Below are 22,209 nucleotides of genomic sequence, written 5' to 3'. Positions count from 1 at the left end.
AGACTTAATTGAACTGTTTCTCATAAATGTTTTGTTAGCACACATCAAAACAAGTCCTGTAAAGCAATAGTTCTCAACTAGTCCAACGTGAGGACCCATCACCATCTTCTTAACAACAAATTGTGACTCAGATTTTGTACTGGTCACAATCACAACCAAATGTTTTTTTTTTTTTTATAAAGAAACAATGCGGTTTGACTTTAGATGGAACAAAAGATATTATGGGGTAACGGACTGGAAAACTACAATCAAAACTAAAAAAAAACACTTGGAGAGTGCAGACCTCCGCCATTAGCCCTATCTCCCAATAGTGAAGAATCCTTTAAAAGTCCTGGATCCATCCCCATGTGCTCCCCACCATGGCATTCGCCAATTACTCTCTCCCCGGTTGGGTGGAAATACAGTGAGATAGAGCTTTGGCTTTGCTACGGGTGGACTGTCATGGTGGACGCATTGCCAGCTGGTGCAAACAGATGCACTGACAGACTCACCCATGGTCTCACTGGACGACTGGAAGTCATGGCAGAGGGTTAATATTCCTCTGTTCCCCCCAGCATTGTGAGTGTTCTCGCTACAGTTTGCTGTCTTTCTCTCTGTTACTCTTCCACTCGTCTCCTCGACCAGGTGTGTATTTCAAACTCTATAAACTCCACAACTTTGAATGGAAACACACCTAAAGTGCTGCTGGGATTGAAATTACTCATGTCTGCCATCTCCTGGTGTAAAGTGGTAACAGCACAGAGCTCCGCCATTAGCCCTATCTCCCAATAGTACAGAATCCCTAAAAAAATTCCTGGATCCAGATCCAGATCACTCCCAAAATCTAATCAGTTCTTCCTTATGCCATTTCTGGCATTTCCTGAAAATTTCATCAAAATCCATCCTCAACTTTTTGAGTTATGTTGCTAACCAACTAACAAACAAACTAACTAACAAACGAACAATCCCACCCAATCCCATAACCTCTTTGGCGGGTAATAAAAGCACATTATAGATTTTGTTGCCACATATTTTTTCCAGGCACACGTCTGCGAGCCACTGAAAATGGCTTTACGACCCACTTTTGGGTATAAAGTGTCTTAAGACTTGTAGTGATGTGTCTTTCCTTTAACTAAGCCCCTTTTTTTTGAAGAAAACAAAAACAAAATTGTATACATTTGTTCCTTCTCTGTTTTTCTTTGAGCCGTGAATCCTAAACCAAGACCCACAATGATTGTTTGAAACTACCCCCATTGCTTTTGATGTTTGTGCCCACTCCTGACTTGTCGTGATGTTGGACTCTGGTGACTGCGTGCTGTCCTTGGACAGTCTGTTTTTTGAGAAACCAACTGTCCTTAAAGTGTAAGTGCAAAGATATTTTCAGATATCCTCTTTTTCTCTATTTCTCTCTCACCTAAATTAAATCTTTTCTTCACTGGGCTGTGTTCCACAGAAAGCCACTGCATCAGGAGATCAGTCCATGGCAACTTGAAGCATCTCTATCACTTTCTCAGATTCCAGCTACTCAAGATATGCAGGAGGAGGCAAAGTCTACACTATACAGTATGTTGTGCTCTGGATGAGGGTGAATTCCTTTTCACTTGACTTGAGTTAACTGCTCGGAATCTGGCCTATTGGAGTCCTGCTAAATTTAACTGTATGACTCACGGACATCATAGCATGAATAGGCTTAAAAGCATTCCCAATTTTCTGGGGATTTTGTTAACAAATTTGGATCTTGGTCTTATGATAGATTTTAATAATATTTTGACAAGGATGTTAAAATTCCTGCTTTCAATTATAAACAGCGAAATAAACACCAAAACACCCTCTTTTGCTTTTGTGAATCATACTCATTAAATTATATCTATCGACAACTTGGTTTGATGAAAAATCCTCTTGCTCTCTCACAGGTTTCTCTCAGACACCCAGGAAATTCCTTCCTCCCTTCAAAGGATCAGCTGGCCTGAAGGTCTTACCATCAAAAATAAACAGCCCCTTTGGTTACACAGATGATGAGAAAGAGATTGAAAGTCAGGTGGCCGGCAGCAGCACTGGAAGATGTGATGGTCTTTGGGAAGGCAAAGATTTCAGGGATTACTGTCAGGGTGCCTGTGTGAAAAGCATAGTTGGAGTGGAAATGCCACAGGCCACTGGTCATGCAGTTGTCAGCAGGAGATGTTTGTCTCTGGACCCACCTGTACGGAGAAGGCAAGTGTCAATAACTAATAAAAATGAGGTTTGTGTGATTGCATGCACATTTTTTAAGGACTATACTCAGAGAGAAAGAAGTAGATTTTCTGTTACTGGAGGAGGAAGAGGAGGCACTGGGAGCATGAAAAGATGCTAAAGAAGCATTTAAAATGCATTTAGGTCTTGTTGAGAAAGATCTCTAAGCCTAACAATAGTTCTTTTCACCCTCACTGCTTTATTAATTCTTATTCCCTGCATATCCTCGCTTCCCTCCTACAACAGCTTGTTCAAGGTTCAGGTGTTAAACAATGGAGGTGACTCGTCGAACACAGATGACCTCAGTGGCAGCAGCCAGACAGCATCCAGACCTCAAACTTTTCTCAGTCAGGTTACCATGGCGACTGCACCTCCTCCTCCCCCTCCTCCTCTTCAGCTGCCACGGGCGACAGTTAGCCAAGGAGCTCCTCCTTTCAACCCCCAGCCCCCCTTCTCACCCCCTCCTGTGGGCTCATCTGCAGCGAGTGGCCGACCCCCGCTGCAGGCAGCACATGCTGAGATGCAGGACAAGGGCACAAAGAAAGCCTTCGTCCCGCCCATGACGCCTCAGCCGCTCTGCATACAAGGTTGCTGCACAGAACACACAGATAGACACTCTGCTCACAGCCTATGACTGGTTTACAAAATAACACCCATGTAGCTTTTGTACGTGTTGCTGCTAATGAGCATGCACGTGTCTGGCCATGGCAGCATCTGCCACAAAGTGTTTGGGTGTGATGAGGTGAAACGAGGTGAGCTCCCCCCATTGACCGCTCTATTGTAATGAAACGGGTCAGTCACTAGGGGGTGGATAATAAAAAGCAGAAATAAAATAAACTAAAACAACACTCTGAAACCAAATGTATTTTGCAACAATTACTGTAGTTTCATCTTATGTTTAATACAGAACAGAATCTCTAAAAATTGCTGCATTCAACATGTTTACTGAAAATGATATGGTGAAGTACTGATATTTTAATGTTTTTGTGGACATTTCAGGGTCTTCTGAGTCTGGAGTATTGAGACCAGTTTCTGAAATCCGTATCCTTTTTTTGTGATACATTTTAAGTATATGAACCCTGTGCACTGCAGTCACATTAGCAATGTGGTCTGATTTCCTCAACCAAGCTTACACAGCAGCTAAATTCAGATCCGTCTTCTGTGACTTCCCCTATTTCAACTACATTCAGTCCAAAGCACTGGATGATGTAAGCATAAATTAAAAGCAAGAAGAGTCCACTGTCTTGTTTTAACCCGAGAGAAGTGAATGACTGTCATTTTTTGTTCGGTTTGTTCCTAGGTTCTTTACACAGATAAGAACTTTGTGGCATGTGCTCCGACTGGATCCGGTAAAACTGTGCTGTTTGAGCTGGCCATCATTCGTCTGCTAATGGAAATGTCAGAGCCTTGGAGAGATGTCAAAGCTGTCTACAGTAGGCATCTTATTGTGCATTAGTATAACAGCAAAGCTCTTGCATAAGTTCATTTTGCCTTGAGCAAATTTAATATTCTCAAAATATCTTTGTTGCCGCCAGTGGCCCCGATCAAAGCTCTGTGTAGTCAGTGCTTTGAAAGCTGGACGAAGAAGTTTGGCCCTTTGGGGCTGAGTTGTAAGGAGCTAACGGGTGACACAGAGATCGATGATTTCTTTGAGATCCAGGACTCCCACATCATCCTGACCACCCCTGTGTGTGAAACTGCACTTACTGCAAAAGAAATAGCAAAATGAGTGGAAGTTTTGCTGTAATGCACAAAGAATTTTTTTGTTTCTCAGGAAAAATGGGACAGCATGACAAGAAAATGGAAGGACAACTGTCTGTTACAGCTGGTCAGGCTCTTTCTTATTGATGAGGTAACTGTGTTTTAGTGTATTCACACAGACACAAAACAAATTAAAATGTTCTGAATTTTTCAGCATGAGCTTTATGTGTGAAGACAAACGGCCAAAGTTCTAACCCTGATTTTACCCAGCTGATGTGAGAATGCAGCAGGAGTATTTAGGAAAATTCCCCTCCAATGAGTGGCAGTGAGTGGGTGATTAAGGCAAAATAGGGCTTATTATGCATTTAATGAAGCTTCTTCTTACTCTTCTCTGTCTGTGAGTTCCTTACCATTTATTGCTTAACAGTAATTATGTATCCACTGCCGAGCAGCGTTGGTATATAGTAGGGGTGTCTTAACTTTTTCCACTGAGGGCCACATACAGAAATATTTAAAGATGTTGGGGCAACTTTAATATCCACGAGGTGAGGTATAAGGAAGTTTGTAAAAACAATTTAATGTAAATTAAGATATACTTAGTGGCTGAGTATGCCTAAATGACTTGTTCATCCAGGAAACACTATATTTATTTATTAGCAGTTATTGATTAGCACTTATTTGTTATTTATGTTTGCCAGTGTGGCTGTTCTGGGATCCCCTTGCCCTTCTATGAGCCTTCATGGAAAGTATAAAGTAGGAACAGCACACACCCCTGCTATTTCTATGCCGATAAGGAGAGCCTAGGGCAGGGAGAGAAGCAGCAAAAAAAAAAAAAAAAAAAAACAGAGCAGAGCAGGCATCAGTGACAAGTGAATGACATTGACTAAGTCAGAAACAGAATGAAGGAGGAGCTGGGGTGGAGGGGGCTTGCAAGAGCAGCTTGCAGAAAGAGTGGGAGAGTGTGGCCAGGCAAGATCAGTTTAAATAAGGCAGCATGACAGTGATTGGCAAAAGCGTGCTTAGAGCAGATCCAGCAGGCCATCAGCTGATGGGGGCTTGCATTAGATCAGCTGATCTGGGCAGAGCTTGACTCCACGGACTGCCTGAACTAATGCTAAACGCTCGATTTAATGACTGACAAGACAAAGACAATCGTTTCCAGGTTCAGCCCCTGGAATATTATTGGTACTGCTTTTTGTTGCCGAAACTCATCAGGGAGTTAGAAAACAAGATATTTTGATTGCAAGTATTTTTACTTTGTGCAGTGTTGTCTCAGTTTAGTCTGTTTTTTTACATACTTAGCATGGTAGCTCTGTCTTGTGCTGAAACTATGAGGTTCAATACAGTCAAGTGCAAGCTTTACGTTCAAATGTGGGTTATATTTCATTTTATTTCTAGAATTTGCTGTGGGCCAATCAAAATTGGACTGCGGGCTGCATTTGGCCCCCAGGCCATAGTTTGGACACCCCTGGTTTAAATGCATAAAACTGTCCTAACAGTGTCTGATATCAATGCCTCTTAGACCATATCTGTGCCATCATCCTTTTCATGTCATGCCCTGCCTCATGAGACACCCCCCCCCCTTTTCTATCTGTCTGTGGAAGTCCCCTGCTGTGAGGTGCATATGTGAACTGGCAAAACAGGAGTCAACCTGTCCCAAAATTTTCTAGAATGCATGTTTGAAAAGGCTTTTGAAAGAATTTTGTCTCATAGCCACCTTTTTTTTTCGAGTGTAATAACCTACATTATGCCTGCCTAAATTGTGCTTAATTGTGCCACATTATCTGATGAAACATCATTATTCTCCACCCTCTGTACTTTATTTCACTTGAAGTGAGCAGTTAAAAGAGTACATCGTGTTCTTTGTATTTTGAGGCTGTGTACTTACCTGTCTAATTCTGCCGGATTGAGATTCACCATCCAGTTTTAGTAAAAGACCAAAGTAATTGGCTGTTTAATTCAGCTTTACCGAAAGATCAACCTCTCTATAGTTTGTCAAGCCAAATGCAAGAAAACACATTTTGTGGTTCCAGGTTCATGTGGTGAAGGATGCAACACGTGGTGCCACTCTGGAGGTGGTGGTGAGCAGGATGAAGGCTGTCCATACCTACAGGACAGCACAGAACCCAGAGAAAGACCTCTCTATGAGGTTTGTGGCTGTATCAGCCACCATACCCAACATCTCTGATGTAAGCAGCTAAAAAAACAGCAATTATGTTTTCAAGCAATATGGGTAATCTTATATATTGAGATTAATCTGTATGTGTGAGACCTTTGTGTTGAAAAAGAAAATAATCTTAGAATAAGAAGGGTTTTACTGTTTGTCCTGTGTCTCTAATCAGGATCAGTAAGCAGTGGGAGATAATCAATTTGTCACCTGTGTTTTTTAGATAGCAGACTGGCTTTCTAATGAGAGTGGTCCAGCCACATATTTGGACGTGGACGAGAGCCATCGTCCTGTGAAGCTGAGAAAGGTGGTGCTGGGATTCCCCTGTAGCCCCAACCAAACAGAGTTCAAGTTTGACCTGTCGCTCAACTACAAGATGGCCAATGTCATTCAAACATACTCTGACCAGAAGCCTGCATTAGTGGTGGGTTGAGGAAAGCCATAGAGTCTTTTATTCTGCTTATGTCTCAGAGTTTTCTGCGTGGTGGTATCAGATTACTTCATGATTTGATAACTATCTTCCTTTTTAGTTTTGCTCTACAAGGAAAGGAGTCCAACAGTCAGCTACTGTTTTGGCTAAAGATGCTCGTTTCATTATGAGCATTGAACACAAGCAGAGGTTAGTTTGTTTTTTTTTTAACTCATCTAGGCTTATCCATGTTCTCATGTCTCTATAAACTAATGATCACCAAACCCTTGCTGTTCAGTTAACTTCACTAAAAAGGATCTTTTGTTTTGTTTGCCATACAGATTGATGAAATATGCTAACTCTATACTGGACTCAAAACTAAGAGGTGAGTTCCTTGTTTGAGACTGTGCAGATGTTTAAACCCATTTCCTTCCCAACCTAGAGGGTGAATTTTCATATATAAACTGTTTACCATTATTTTGTGTTTCTTCTGTGGTCCAGATCTGGTGATGTTAGGTGTGGGTTTCCATCATGCAGGAGTTGATATGGGTGACAGGAAGTTGATAGAACAGGCCTTCACTCTGGGCGACCTGCCTGTCCTCTGTGAGATTCGGCCTCTAACAGTTTTATCATGTGCTGTAAATGGATATCTAACTGTTTCAGCGTGCAACATGATCTGTGTTTTCTTTGTAGAACTAAAGAAAAGAGAGACAGGTGTAACAGATTAAAACAAATGAGTCCTCTAATATTTCATTTGTATTGAGTTGAAACAGGGTAAGACATCAGCCCAAGTTTTACATTTACAGGGCTGAGTCAAAAATGTGTGCAAATGGCTTCTTTAATTGTTAAAAGTTATTAAAAAAAAGTAAAAAGGACATTTTTTCCTACCCATACAGAACGATCTGACATTAGCTATTTATGATTACTGTGTTAAAAAAATTGGAGAGGCAATAAGATTGCAAAATGTAAACATTTATTCAAAGTTCTCCATCCACTGAGACTCAATTGTGCATCTCTAAAAAAATATGCATGCGAATTTTGTTTTTAAAAAATTGTAAAAGCAGAATCTTTAACTAAATGCCTATTCAATTTTGGATCAGTATTATTTTTCAATCTTATTTATTTCTGCTTGACTGTGGCTTGACTGCTTTGTGTATTAGTTACTACCAGGACTCTGGCTATGGGCGTGAACCTTCCTGCTCATCTTGTAGTCATCAAGTCCACTATGCAGTACGTGTCTGGCTCCTGTGAGGAGTACAGTGAGGCCGACCTGCTTCAGATGATAGGAAGAGCTGGACGACCACAGGTAATGGCAGAAAAACATGAATTTCACTTTGTAAAAAAGTTATGTAAACAGAGTGGCTGTAGGATAGGATGGATCTTGAAATTAAGTTGTTTAAAAAAAAAAAAGGATGATGAAATGAGAGATCAGGTGATTTAGTCTTCAATTTTATAGGGATAAAACCTCCGGTTTGTGTTGTTTAGGCATTTTAAGCAGGATCGTGAACACTGTGAGTGAAAAAACCACAGAATTATCCTGATCTCAAAAAAGGACTGGATTCAGACTGGATCACAGAAACATTTTTTTAATGAAACTTTAAGCCAAACATTTTTAAAATGATGCTGATAATTCTGACTTCTTACAAATATTTTGTTCCTGGACACTGTTTCACTAAAGTTTGTTTCCAAAAAAGAGTGAACATCATAAAAATAAATGATTAAATATGAAGTATCTGACAGGAAGTTTCAGTTTGGGTAGATTTTTTTTTGCACTTTGTGAACAAGGCATGAAGTCCTATTCAAAACACTGGTAATTAGAATTTTTTAATCCTTAATAGTCTTTATCTGGGTCATGTTGATCTTATCTAGTTTTTCAATGAAAACTTGCCTCAGAAGATTGCATCAGCTTGCAGCTGTGTAATGGGCTTTAATGAGAAATATCTTAAAAGGCAATTGCACCGAGTACGTGTATTAAGTCTACTTACGGGGCTTGTTTGCGAAACTGGAAGGCTCAGATTTTAACAGTCAAACAGCAAAACAGACAGGATTGTGCCGCTGCAAGATCTTTTTATTAACGTAATGTCCTTTTTCATCCTGACATCACTGTTAGTATTGCTCATTCTTAAAATCTACCTGGCTGTACAGATGAAAAAGTTATATTACTGTGTAGAATACCCAAGTTTCAATCAATTTCACTAGATAGTTATTGGGTTGTTGCATTCTGTCCAAGAGTGGTCCCAACCTTTCTCTGTGGAGCTGCCCTCCACTTTTCTATCTTAGAAAAGTCAGGACCCAGACAAAATATAGCAATGCAGTGTTATCAAAAAATAAGCTAAATTTTTGTCTTCATTGCCAAGAGCCAAACAGAATACTAGTTTTATAAACACTTGTTTTTACCAAAATATCCTTGAGTAAGCTATCCAGCAAGTGTGCTACTTTGTGTTTTTATTAAAGACAAGAGACATCCACCCCTAAAATATTTGTCAGCCCTCTAGGTGCTGGACCCCAGGTCTGGAACCAATGACTGAAAACAAGCCAATCAAAAATTAAGCAACACATTTTTTGAGTTAGCTGCAGACCAGCATGTAACATTTTCTGTAAGCGCAATTTCTAAATTAAAAAGGTTCTGTTATTCTAACACAAGGATCTCTTTCTGAAGTTAACTTTTCAAATCTTATATCAGAAACTTTTTGAGTAGAGCGAAAAGTAAGCTTTTTAAGTAGACCTCCACTGTTCTATGACATCTTCAAGTTGCACTGGTTGAAATACAGTTGTCTAATTTTGGGATTTTCTTCCTCTAGTTTGACACATCAGCGACTGCAGTGATCATGACCAAGATGCAAACCAAAGACAAATACACAAAACTGATGAATGGTGTGGAAATCATCGAGAGCAGGTATAACAGCTTAGTCTGATGTTTTCCCTTCATTTTCCCCTCTTCTTCTGTCAGTTTGTCTTATTGTTCTTGCACAGGTGTGGTATTAAATCATATTGAAGGAGGTAATAACAGAATATTTTTCTCCAGCTTACACAGTCACCTGGTGGAGCACCTGAATGCTGAGATTGTCCTCCAAACCATCAGTGATGTCAACATGGCTCTGGACTGGATACGCTCTACCTTCCTCTACATCAGAGCTCTGAAGAACCCCACACACTACGGTCAGGACTCAAAGCACACTAATATGCACAGAAATTATATCAAAGTTTGTCTAACTTCTTTGTCATCATTGTTGGTGCAGTAAGGTTTATCTCATATTTCAGGTTTCTCTGCTGACTTAGACAGAAATGGAATTGAAGCAAAATTACAAGGTGAGCCACAGATACTGAGGACTTATTACCTTTTGTTGTTAATCATGCACATTACAAACTCTGTAGTGGTTTAAGATGACTGATTTTTTCCTGTCGTATCATAGAACTGTGTCTGAGGAATCTAAATGCTCTGTCTTCCCTCGATCTCATTACCATGGACGACGATATCAACATCAAGCCAACAGGTGGAGAGAACATCCTTCCTTTAGTCTGCACATTGTTTAACATTCACCTCTTTTGTTGAGTTGTGTAGACTCTTTTTTTAGCTCAGCAAAACATTCAAGTGATTAAACTGTTTTGAAATTAGCTTTTTGGTCTTTGCAGAGGTTGGCAAGTTGATGGCGAGGTACTGTGTTGCCTTTGACACCATGAAGCAGTTCAGCAAAGTGGCCGGCACTGAGAACCTGTCTGACCTGGTGAGCTAACTGACAAACAAGCTGTATTAAAATATTTGATTTTAAACGAAGATATCCACCTTAGGCCTCTATGATACCTTGTCTGAATTCTTGGCGTGACTTCTGTTGCCTTCTGTCACTGAATACAGAGCTGGGGTTTTCCATAGTAGCGAGACGTTAATCCTGATTATTAGAGCGACTCAAAGATTAAAATGTGTGCACGTCATCTGTTACAACTCAAACAGGATAATGAGATTATTCCACTGCCTTTGATGGAAGGACAATGTGAAGAAATGGTCTCAGATAGTGTACACTAGTGTTAATTATGGCAGCTATTTTAGATTTAGTCTTCATCTTTAGATTATTTCTTTAATGAGTTTCAGTCACATTCTAGTCATTTGTAACACTGTAAAGTTTTACTTGATCAAAGTCTCATATTTTGTAACACTGTAAAGTTTTACTTGATCAAAGTCTCATATTTTAGTCTTTGCTTTCAGTCACAATGTTTATCTTCCTCACACCAATTCAATCAGCAAAATTTTTGTATTAATATAAATGCAAACATTCATATTAAGGAACCATCAATACTTTGATTTATTTTAAATGTACTGGTCAAAACACTGACATCTCTTACATGCACAGTTGAGAAATATCATGGATTTTGAACATACAACAGTCAAGCACTAATCTTTCAACCTGTTGTATTGTCTTTGACAAAAACTAAACTTTTTAAACTCAGAACACACGGGGATAAAAGAGCACAGTTAACTAATCAAAAAAAAAAAGAAACAGGAAACATGAAAAGCACACAGAATTCACAATGGACAGGAAAACAGCAACTCAGAAACTGAACAAATCAAAAACTGGATCATGACATCTTATAGTATACTATAAAGCTGATGCAAAGCCCAGTCAGAGCCGTAACTTCTCATACCACTACTACCACACTTGGGTTTAGTATCATTGTAATTTGCTGTGTAGTAAGTCAGTGGTTAACAGTGCATCATACTCCGATGTACATGCACAACCTGCTAGGAAAAAAGAAAAACAAGCAGCACTAGCATGGCTTAATTTCGTCTATTTCAAAAATGCTTGACATAATTATTAGCATTAATATTTATGTCTGTGGATGTTCTGTTATGCTATTAAAATCTGTTTTTGCTGATATCCATGATTTGCAGCCAGGGTCATCTCAGGTCTGCAAATCAGGATGTCTGCATTATTTTAGGAGAAATCAAAATCTCTGATGCAGTCAGCAAGGGAACAGCATGTTAAAACAGTTGAAGCCACAAACTTAGGTTTGTCTGGTTTTTGTACAGCTAAGAAGAGTATATCGTGTACCAGAACTCTGTAAGGACATTTCAGAAAAGTTACAGTTCATAATACAATTTAGTTGAACATCTGATTCAAGAAATGATGCAGTGTTTGCTAAATGGAGGGTGAATTCCTTTCAGAACAGCCATTGTTGGTTGTTAGCCTCCTTGTTTAGCCCTCAAAGAAACAGATTTCTTCTTCTTCTGCTTAATCATCAGAAGTTCCTCTAACAATCATATCTACAGAAGAGCCCACAGGAATATATAATTAGCGAAAGTTTGTGTTGTTAAACTGTATTCCTGCAGAAGATAATACATTAAGGCACTGAATAAAACGTTTATTTAGATGAAAAGTGTCTGTGTTTACAGATCGAGTTAGTGTCAAAGAGCAAAGAGTTCAGCGACATTCAGTTAAGAATGAATGAGAAGAAGCCTTTAAACACTTTGAACAGGGACAAGAACAGAATCACAATCAGGTCAGACACATTTAACAGAATCATAGCCTCTTCTGCTTTTACTTTCAGATAAGATCTCATATTCATGTGTTTCTCCAGATTTCCACTGGAGGGAAAGATCAGAACTAGTGAGATGAAAGTAAACTGGTAGGTTTTCACGTATTTCTCCTTTTGTAAAGCAATGTTGAATAACAGTAAAGAAATAGCTGTTTACAAAATAATATGATGGATGTCTGATATACCAGTAATTGTCCTGTGTTTGCTGCCATGTCTTCAGCTTGATCCAAGCTCACTTAGGCTCCATCTCAGTCCCAGAGTTTGGACTCACACAGGACACAGCAAAGATCTTTAGGAATGGGATGCGCATCAGCAGATGTATGTTGGATAAATTACTCTCAACAGCCAAACATGTTCTCTCTCAATAGTATTTTCTCTTATTTTGATCCTGATCAGGCCTCTCAGAGTTCCTGGCTCAGACATCCAAGAAGGCTTTCTCTGTTCTGCTCAACTCCCTGATCCTGGCCAAATGCTTCAAAGCCAAACTTTGGGAAAACTCGCCTTTTGTTTCCAAACAGCTTGAGAAGATAGGTGAGTACTTTGCTGAGTCAGTATGCTCTTTACATAAAGTAACAGCAATGCATAGGCTTTTTTGTCAAAACAAAGTTAGTTATCAAAAGAGATGTTTGTTTTTGTGTTTGAATATTTTCATTAAGGAAAACAGGATCCTCACATAGCATCCCCTAAAACATTTTGCTTTTTTCTTTAAACAAATAATTGGTAACCATAGGCAAATTATCTAATCCTTATCAGCAGGCAAACGTCTTTTCATCTGAGTACAGAGTGACAACAGAACAGGAACAAAACAATCCCAACCCATCTTCAGTCCACCTTAGGAGTGCTATCTGAACATATGTGTAAAGTTTAATTGATTATTTAGCTCTGCAGAAAGGAGATCAGTGGGTGCCAAATCTTCTCAGATTTATCCATTGGTTTTTAAGAATAATTCTTCAACTCAGTTCACCACAGTTTAATAGTAGGTGCTTCTCTTGTCTTTCAAAACAGAAGTAGCTTCTTAGCAGTGAGAAGCCCATAAGATAGGAGATGTTGCTGAGCAGCATCCAAACTTTTACGCTTTCTTGCTGTTCCAACGATAATTGATAGTTGATCAAGTTTAATCTCAACCCCCAGAATCTTTGAAAAAATATTAAAGACTACAGTCCAGAAATTCTGCAGACTGGGGAACAAGGCATAGTTGTGTGTCAAGGTTGTTTCTGTTAAATTGCATTTATCACTGTGTAGTGAGATGTTGGGGAATATTTGTGTAATTTCAACTTTGAGTAGTGCAGTCTTCACACTATTTTGAATTGTATTACATAATGGTGCGTGTTTTCGTATGTACATATTTCAACCTTTTGTCCCAGTTATCCTCTGATAACTGTTCACCCAGCTCTTCCTCCCAGACTGCCTTAAGGGTGTCTGTGATTTTGGAGGTTATATTCTGACTGTACAGGCAGAAAATTATATTTCAGTCCCAGAGCCAATCAGACGTTTTAGACAGTTATCCAATTTGTCAGGCGCTTTGCTTTCAAAGTCAGGCAGCTATGATCTCACATAGCTCCTCACCTGTAAGATATGCAGAGTAATCCTGATGTGGTGGGGCATATTTTTTGCTTTAACTGCTGGAATGATGCAAAGACCCCCTCCAAGTAAAAATCTCCAACATTGTATATTCCCGCTATTCTCCATGAAAGGCACCCTCTAAATTGAAGGAGCAAAACAGGGATTAGCTGCTGTGGGGAATAAGAAGGACAGCGCCCTCATCTTAAAATGTTTGGTTATTTATTTCCAAATTCTAATAGCATTCTGAATGACTGGATTACTACTGTAACCAGGTTTGCTTAATGGTATGGGTGACAAGATAATTTCACTGATGGTGAAAGGTAAGCAGTCCTCCCTTTCCATCTCTAACCCACTGCTTTGAACTGCAGTATCATTAAGTCAATAGGCAAGAGTTTTGTTTTTATTCATTGTTTTTAAACCAGGCATACTTTCCATCAGAGCCATAAAACTAAATATTATTTGTTTCAGGCCAGACCCTATCTACTGCCATGGTGAATGCTGGACTCACTACTTTCAGCAAAATAGAGGAAATCAATCCCAGAGAACTTGAGCTGGTCAGTAGAAGAAAACACTTTTGTTAGTAAATTATGCAAGTGATGTGATGTTACCAGGAGTTGATTAATCTATTATTATTGCTGAATCAGAGTGGATGGAGGCCAGGCTGCCTCAAATGTGATCACCAAATGTCACCGTTATAAACAGATGCCTCAAAACATTAACGTTGAAATTACCCTTAAAAGGGACATATTTTACCCCTGTAAGAGAAGTTTATACTGGTCTCAGAGGTCCCCAAAACATGCCTGGGAAGTTTGTTGCTGAAAAAACACTCCAGTATAGGATTTTTGTATTTCAAACAAAAACCCCCTGTTTCAGTCCTGCTCAGAACAAGCTGTTTCTGTGTCTGTGCCTATAAATGTTACTGAGCTGTCTGACTCCACCCCTGACCACGCCCATCTCAGGAATGTGTGGAGAGGAGGTTGGAACTTTCTTCCAAAGTGGGGAGGGCCAACTGCACCTGGGGGCGTTGCTAACTCCCCGTATGACATCATGAGGGGAAAATCTGAGAAGAGCTTGTTTCAGCACACATTTTCTAGAAGGTGGGGGGGGGGGGATCTAAAGGGATTGTGGACAGACCAGGGGCACATATTTTTTGTTAGAAAACCCTGAAAAAGGGGGTTTTTGCATATGTTCCCTTTAAAAGTAAATGTGTAAAGAAAAATGTTAGATGCCGTGCCTACTATGGAGCAGGGTCAGGCCCAAGAAAGAAAAAATGACAGGAGAAATATTTCTTTCATTGTTTACTTTGACAAAAGTTAAGCAATCCAGGGAAAAACTCACAAGGTCAAAAATAGTGTTAAAATACAGTGTCAGACTTCACTCTGTTTTTGTAATTTTGATTTTTTTCTCAATATTTTTTCTCTCCTCATTTCAAGCTTCTCTCTCTTTGTTGCAGCTTTTCTCCTCGTCATTTTGACTTTTTTCTTTTCTGAAGTGCATAATGAAGAATATAAATCTTCCTTGTCACAAATCTGTTGACACATGTGCCTGATACTCTTCCATGGTTCTTTGCAAAACAAATTATTTTTCCAAGAACTTACAGAGTGAAGTATTTTTTAAATAATTTTATTTATTATTATTAAATCTATTTAGATTCTCAACAGACATCCCCCATTTGGCAATCAGATCAGAGAGTCTGTCACACATCTCCCAAAGTATGAAGTCACTCTGGAGCAGGTAAAGATTATTCAAATTTCATAAAGAAGCCTTTTATTTTTTGTGTGTTTTTATTTGAGAGCTCTGTTGCTTTTTTTCTTTCATGCTGTTGCTGTATTTTTCAGCTCCCAAGGTACAGCTGTACCATGGCTGAAGTAGTGATGAAGGTGAACCTTAAAAACCAAGCCCAGCTCCTGTCCAGGAGAACTGCTCCTGACCATCACTATGTCACTCTGATTATTGGGAACTCTGATAACGCCGTGGTCTTCCTGCAGAGAATCACGTAAGAAAATGAACAGGCTAAATAAACAGACTTCCTCTAGTTTAATGCTACTTACTCAACACAGACTTTTCACTCTTGTGTAAAAAATGGTTTGAGAATCAATAGTGCTTTGATTTTTTCATCAGGCATTCTCCTCTTGCAGGGACACGGTGCTGTTGAAATGTGGCAGCTGGTCGAAGAAGATTGAGGTAACAAAGGCATCGAAAGGAGAGGAAATCAGCGTCAACCTCATCAGCTCAGAATATGGTAACCATGGAAATATCTTTGGAAATGAATCCATAATATCTATGAATATCCTTGTTTTAGGATCCTGAACCTCACTTTGTATCAGTACTATAATGAGGAAGTTCATTCACTTTACATTTGAGCTGTTTCCTCCTCTACAGTGGGTCTGGACATCCAGCACAAATTCAACGTGTACTACTCCAAAGCCAGGAGGTTTAAAACTGATAATGTGTATGACACATCATATGATCCTACTGAACAGAGCTCGCAGTCCTCTGCACTGAATCCACAGCCTCCGGTTCAGGCTGCAGCTCAGAAGGAAAACCTCATATCTGCCACAGACTCAGGTACTTTAGCTTTGTCAATGCCTATTTAGTGAGTACAAAAAGATCAGATTGGTATCAATGTTTTTAATGGTTGATCATTTTTCTCTGTTTAAAATGCAACAAATTAACCCAGGCAACAAAAGACATTGCAACCATCTCTGCAAGAAGAAGGATCTCTGTGCGCACGACTGCTGTGAGTGTGACCCTGTTTTGAATCGTGGGTCTTCATGTGCACTTAAGTACCAACTTGTGCTTTAATTTTCTATTCCTGATAGTAAATATAGTAAAGATTCTCTCACCTTATTGTGGATAAAAGCTCAAATGTGTCACCCCTTGAAGGTAAAGTAGGTGTAACTGTTGCACGGAAGAGGCCATCAAATCAAGAATCCAGTTTTTCTTCCTATTTGGATGACCTGAAGAGTAGGAGCAACACGCTTGCACAGACTCCTGTCAAACGACTCAAGGTGAGGCAGAGGACAGATTACATTTCTGGAGTCTGTCCAAACCTGCATATTTTACTTTTTGCAGTGATTGCGTTATTACAAAGAAGATAACTAAATAGTTGTACAGCTTTGATTTATCACCATTCAATTTGTCTTTGATTGAAATGACATACAAACAAGAGGTTAGACCACTCTAAACATAACAGAACATTATTCAAAATGCGCTTATGCAATATTTTGCTGAGAAAAAAAACACCTGCCTTGCCTTTCCCTCACGTTGAGTCTGCAGAGGAAGCTGATGAGTCACTGCCAAGTCACGACCAGTTAAGATCATATTAAAGAAATGTCAGCGATAGAGGAGCTGAATTTCTGCATGAATAAAAAATACAGGCATATTCCATGTCCATAAAAAAGCACAAAAATCATAAGAAACAGCTAAATTTATCTCATCAACAATACCATTGGTACTTAACTGTATACTGTTAAGTAGTATGTGCATCTGTTAAATGCAATCCAAAAGTATATTTGCTTTGCCTATATATGCAGTTTTAAAATTTGATTCAGATTGGGTTTACATGTGGTGCGGAAAGCCAACTGGTTAGGTCAAACCCCAGGCACAGAGGCTTTAGTCCTCAGAGTAGACACCGGGGTTCAAGTCCAGCTTGTGACATGTCATTCCTCACTCTGCCCAGTTTGCTCCTCCATCCACTGTCCTATCCAAACAAAGGCAAGATGCCAAAAAAAATCTTAAAAAAGAATTAAAAGGCATAGTTTACACATGAGAATATGTTTAAAAAATGAAATGTGTGAGTTTTCTAAGATTCTTTTGTCAAAAATTCTCACGTTTGTAACATTTTGGACAAAAATATGCAAGCTGCATGCATACTGTTGTGTATTTTTCTAAATAAATGACACTGTCAGGATGGAAATGCATGCTAAATCTTTTTAAATAAAATTGGATGAACTTCTGTTTAGAGTTAGGGTACGTGTTAGGATACCAAAATTAAAAGTTAAAACCTGACTTGCAAACCTGATAACAAAATGCTTAATAAAGCTGGGTAAACAGTCTGTGCACAGGAAAAAAGCTTGTCCTCCATGAACACAACAAGCGTAGCTTATGCAGCTTCGATAACTGCATAAGCTATGTAGCTAAAGTCGGTACACAGCTAAAGCTAATCTCACAAAGCAGCTACGTAAGCTACTTAGTTACATTTCACAACTATTGTATATTAGCTTTTGTTATGTTTGCTAAGTATGACACCGCTAAATCTAACTATGAAGTAACTACTTCTAAAACAGAACTGTACATAATTTATCCTCAGGTTAGACCTCTGACCTTTTTCTCTGTTTAATTTATGAAGTGTTGCTTAGTCTATAATATTTACAGTGTGGTTATTTCATGAATGTTCCTTCCAGACTTGGTTTATGGATAAAGTTGAATAAAGATACAAAAAATCTAAAACTGAGATACGTTGTACCAGCAAATGGCACTTATGACGGTGATGGCATTTCAGATGAACGGTCTGTGAGAGTGGGTATCAGGGATGAGGGCCTGCAGCCAGACTGTATTTGAGGGGAAGAGAGAGTGGTAAAGTTCTGCAAAAATATGTTTGTATATTTAAATTAAGCCAAGTATGTGTGTTTCATTCTTTGTTTTACAGATAAGAATGAACCAGGAGTCTAGGTCCATCAACATCCAAGAGTTTTCTTACAAACCCAAAGAGAGACTACCTCCTGTTTCCAGGTATTCAGGGAGAAATATTTTACTTTATTTATTTTTTAAGTTCAAATATGACCATGGTACCCCAACAATTGCTGAAAATATTTGATTTGATAAAGTTATGGAAGAAGTTTGTATGAAGCTTCAGTTACACCTCAGTCTGAGACTGTTGACCTGATTAGAGACGACTTCCCTCAACTGCCAGAGACAGTTTATCTCGACGATGCTGACCGCGGTAAATATGTGACATAAGCAACATACTCCCAAACAAAGAAAATTAAACACTTATGTGATCTTTGATTGTATTTTTCTGTTTTCTGTCATATATTTTAGATTATACTGACTACCTGTTGGACATGACCGAGATGGAGGGACCTCTCCTAACACCTGCAGTGTCTCACACTCACCATCAAAGTAACACAAATCAACTAACTTTCACTGTGTAGACCATACTACTGCAGCTAATTATCTGTAATCCTACTTAACATTCTGTCAGTTGTTAAGCTCCATTAGCTCATGTCAGTAAATACCTGTATACTGGCAAATAACGTTTACTGATCACAGCACAGGGCATCCAGAAGCTATAGACACACCCAGAAAAACAACAGTGAAGTTAAATGGTGTTGTTTGCAAAGTCATTAAAAATGTGCTCTTTGTATACAGAAGCATTAAGATCATTTAACTCTGTTTCCTTGTGGTAACAAGTAAATTACTGTTGTTTTGAAAAAAAAAACTTGTCACAGGGAAATTGATGTTCTCCTGTGCAAAACACAAGTTGTGATCTCAAGTATTTTTTTTAATTGTGGAAGGCAGATTTCTATGAATGTGCCAAAAAAAGACAGCAACATTGCATGATTGACACACAAAATAAAAGTAGTATAATTGTTTATATTAGCAATTGAGGGAAAATCAACCCTAAAAAATGAGAAGAAAAAGCAGAAGGCCATAGAAAGTGCTTAGTGTAACTGGTAGTATGGTCACCTTTCTTTTTGTCATCCCAATAACTGGAAAGTAACCAATCCTACTTTCACAACCACAGTCTTGTTTCTTTTTCTGTTCTCAGGTTCCTCAGTCTTGATGAACAGAGAACGTCAGACCCACAGGCACCTTCCAAACCAGATCAATACAACAAGCTCGTCTTACTCAAAGAGGTCATCTGCCATGTCAAACCAGTGTGCTCCCCGTGAAAACACATCAAACTCACACATACCCACTGTGAGCTTTGACCTTGGAAATGAATGGGACGACTGGGGCGACTTTGATGACGAGAACTTGGTGCATGCCAGTGAGACATCCATCGTCTCACATGCTACTAATGCTGAACCTCCAATCCAGAAGTCTGTTGGCTATAGCACACCAGGTAGAGTGAAGTTAAGGTCACAGTTAATATCGGGGTATACTGTAACTGCGAAACATAAATGATCATACATTTAATTCATACATAATTCTAATGGAATCAATGTCAACCAGTGTGGTGATTTTTACAAGTGCACTTATTTTTTATTTTCAGGTTTCACAGCTGGATCGACACCAGGTTTCCACAATTATTCACAAACCAAACAGTCTGCTGTCATCTCTCCCAGAACACCCTTGGGGTAAGGCCTCAAAATTGTGCACCCAATCGCATCAATTTAGTCTAGTAGAGCACTGAGGTTTTATATTGTGGCCAAGAAAAAAAAATGTCCAATTGTTCTTTTTCAGGTCAATTTCACCCATTTTAAATCCTAAAATCAGAAGACCAGGACCCTCACCAGGAGTCACATTTAGACCACAGAAGAGGATCACACTTGACAGGAATAAGCAGGTGCTTACATAATTATGTTTTTGCAGATTAGGGTTGTTAAAATGCATCTTTTCTATGATGCATTTTGATTTAGACATGGATGATTTTTCATTGATACAGTGACAAAAAATTCATTAATAACTACCTTTGGGCATTACTTGTAGATCTTTTATCCACAGCTGAACCTATACAGTTTATTTGTATTGATTTACTTAGAGACATTTATGTTGACACTGATTTCTAAATCACTGTGATCAGTCAAATTTAGTCAATATTTATCTGGCTGCTTTTCTCCTTCGAGTCATCAAAGTATCCATGTGCAGTTATATAGAAAATTGAGAATACAATCCATCATGATATTGCATCAAGTTTAAACAATGACAGAATAAGTGGATTCAAATCAAGCCTAGAGACCAGTATAGATGTACAGCCCTAGTGCATTTCCTTTTTGCCTTTGTATGTAAGAAGAGTTTATGGTTAATTTGATGGACTTATTTTCCAACTATTAAATACAGTTAATCATGTGCTGTTGATTAATGAAAGACACCAGATTATGGATTGTGGATATCAAAGAAAAATCATACAAGAAAAATCCCCTTTTAGTACTTATCTGAATGAATGGAAATGTGCAAGTTTATGAGTAGCAAAACTGACTCTGACTCTTCTTAAACTTCACAAAAAGTGCCTGTTTACAGCTTTCTAAAATCTTTTCTGGTCTATCATGAGATGCTGGGATACTACAGGCATGTGACATTTAACCATCTTCCCTCTCTTGCAGAGACACGTCTTCAGTGAAGAGATCACTATGAAAACACCAGAAAATCCCCCCAAATGGAGCAAGACTCATTGGGCCCCACTCGCCAGGTTTGATTTCTTCTCATCAATAAGTGACCAAGCTGACACCAGTTCGTCTGTCAATGGAAGGTAGAGAAAAATACAATAACAAACCATTTTAAAAAAATGAGTACCTTTTTTTCTTTTGAACACAAGACGGTACCCTTTTTTTCCACGTATGTTTCAGTACCAACAACAAGGAAGAGGAAGCATTCATTGGAATATTTGATGGCATATTTTAAAAATGCTTGTTGACTTAATCAAAACTTCATTGCCACCTTTTCTTGAAGTTTGTGTTCATGTTGTTAAACTGTCTGCTTTACATCTGATGTTGCTCCATGTGCTGTTGAAGGTGAAAATTAAACATATGTTTACATTGATAGTTATAAGGGTAATTAATGTTATTTATGCATGTATTTATTTGTTTAATAAAGAATGGTTGATGGTTGTATGGTTCATCATCATTTTTGGTAGTTTATCACCCATAACTTACTTTAAAATGCTTCCTTTTTTTGTTGACTTGAAGGATGTACAGTCATGGACGGAAGTATTGGCACCCCTAGAATTTTTCCAGAAAATACACCATGTCTCCCAGAAATTGTTGCAATTACAAATGATTTTGGTATACACTTGTTTATTTACTTTATGTGCATTGGAACAACACAAGAAAAGCAAAAATGGGCCAGACAAAATTGTTCTAAGTGAAGCCAGTTAGAATGTATAAAAGTTCAGGTGTGATTTCTATATTGCCAGCGCCTGTGACTTGCCACAAGTGAGTTTAAATGAGAATCACATGCCTGAAATAAAATGGTTTACCCACAGTTTTAAAAGGTTGCCAATAATTTTGTCCGGCCCATTTTTTTGAGTAATGTGTAAAATTCTGTCAATTTTGGCTTTTTTCTTCTGTGTTTTTTGTGTTGTTCCAATGCACATAAAGGAAATGAACATGTGTATACCTTAATTAGCTTTAATTGCAACAATTTCTGGGAGAAATGGTGTATTTTCTAGAAAAATTCCAGGGTTGCCATTACTTTCGTCCATGACTGTATTTGGCTTTATGCTTGTCAAAATAAAGTTAGACTAGAAAGGAACAAAAACATTGTGATCTGTAGCTTATACTCCACAATAATCACTTAAGAAGTATGGGAGAATAACCTAAAGCTTTCTGTGCTTAAAGTTCGACGAGGACACCGACGTCACGGATTCAGGAATGACTCGTAGAATGGCAGTGGGCAAAACTGGCTTCATCCAGCTTACTCCTTTGTGAGGCGTGGTATCGCGTGATTTGTGCTCAGGCAACGCGAG

General features: G+C 38.7%; 1 protein-coding gene across 1 annotated transcript; it reads left to right on the top strand.

The window, feature by feature from the left end:
- The first annotated feature begins 1,270 nt into the window (after positions 1–1,270).
- On the top strand, positions 1,271–21,146 carry hfm1 (helicase for meiosis 1). Its single transcript, XM_041803208.1, has 39 exons — positions 1,271–1,341; positions 1,433–1,542; positions 1,893–2,190; positions 2,455–2,795; positions 3,208–3,249; positions 3,346–3,416; positions 3,509–3,641; positions 3,744–3,895; positions 3,983–4,060; positions 5,943–6,098; positions 6,300–6,500; positions 6,607–6,695; positions 6,827–6,870; positions 6,987–7,088; positions 7,646–7,791; positions 9,287–9,381; positions 9,511–9,644; positions 9,747–9,794; positions 9,899–9,979; positions 10,119–10,210; positions 11,872–11,978; positions 12,057–12,104; positions 12,235–12,332; positions 12,411–12,545; positions 14,046–14,131; positions 15,228–15,311; positions 15,416–15,573; positions 15,716–15,819; positions 15,960–16,145; positions 16,258–16,317; positions 16,464–16,588; positions 18,229–18,311; positions 18,407–18,522; positions 18,621–18,701; positions 19,351–19,647; positions 19,798–19,882; positions 19,989–20,091; positions 20,849–20,994; positions 21,092–21,146. Exons 1-39 carry the CDS (start codon positions 1,271–1,273, stop codon positions 21,144–21,146), a joined length of 4,641 nt encoding a protein of 1,546 aa, XP_041659142.1.
- Positions 21,147–22,209: the final 1,063 nt, after the last annotated feature.

This window comes from Cheilinus undulatus, linkage group 13 (genome assembly GCF_018320785.1).
Source record: "Cheilinus undulatus linkage group 13, ASM1832078v1, whole genome shotgun sequence".
In the NCBI taxonomy this organism is placed as follows: domain Eukaryota; kingdom Metazoa; phylum Chordata; class Actinopteri; order Labriformes; family Labridae; genus Cheilinus; species Cheilinus undulatus.
This window is presented reverse-complemented; position numbering and strand designations above follow the sequence as displayed.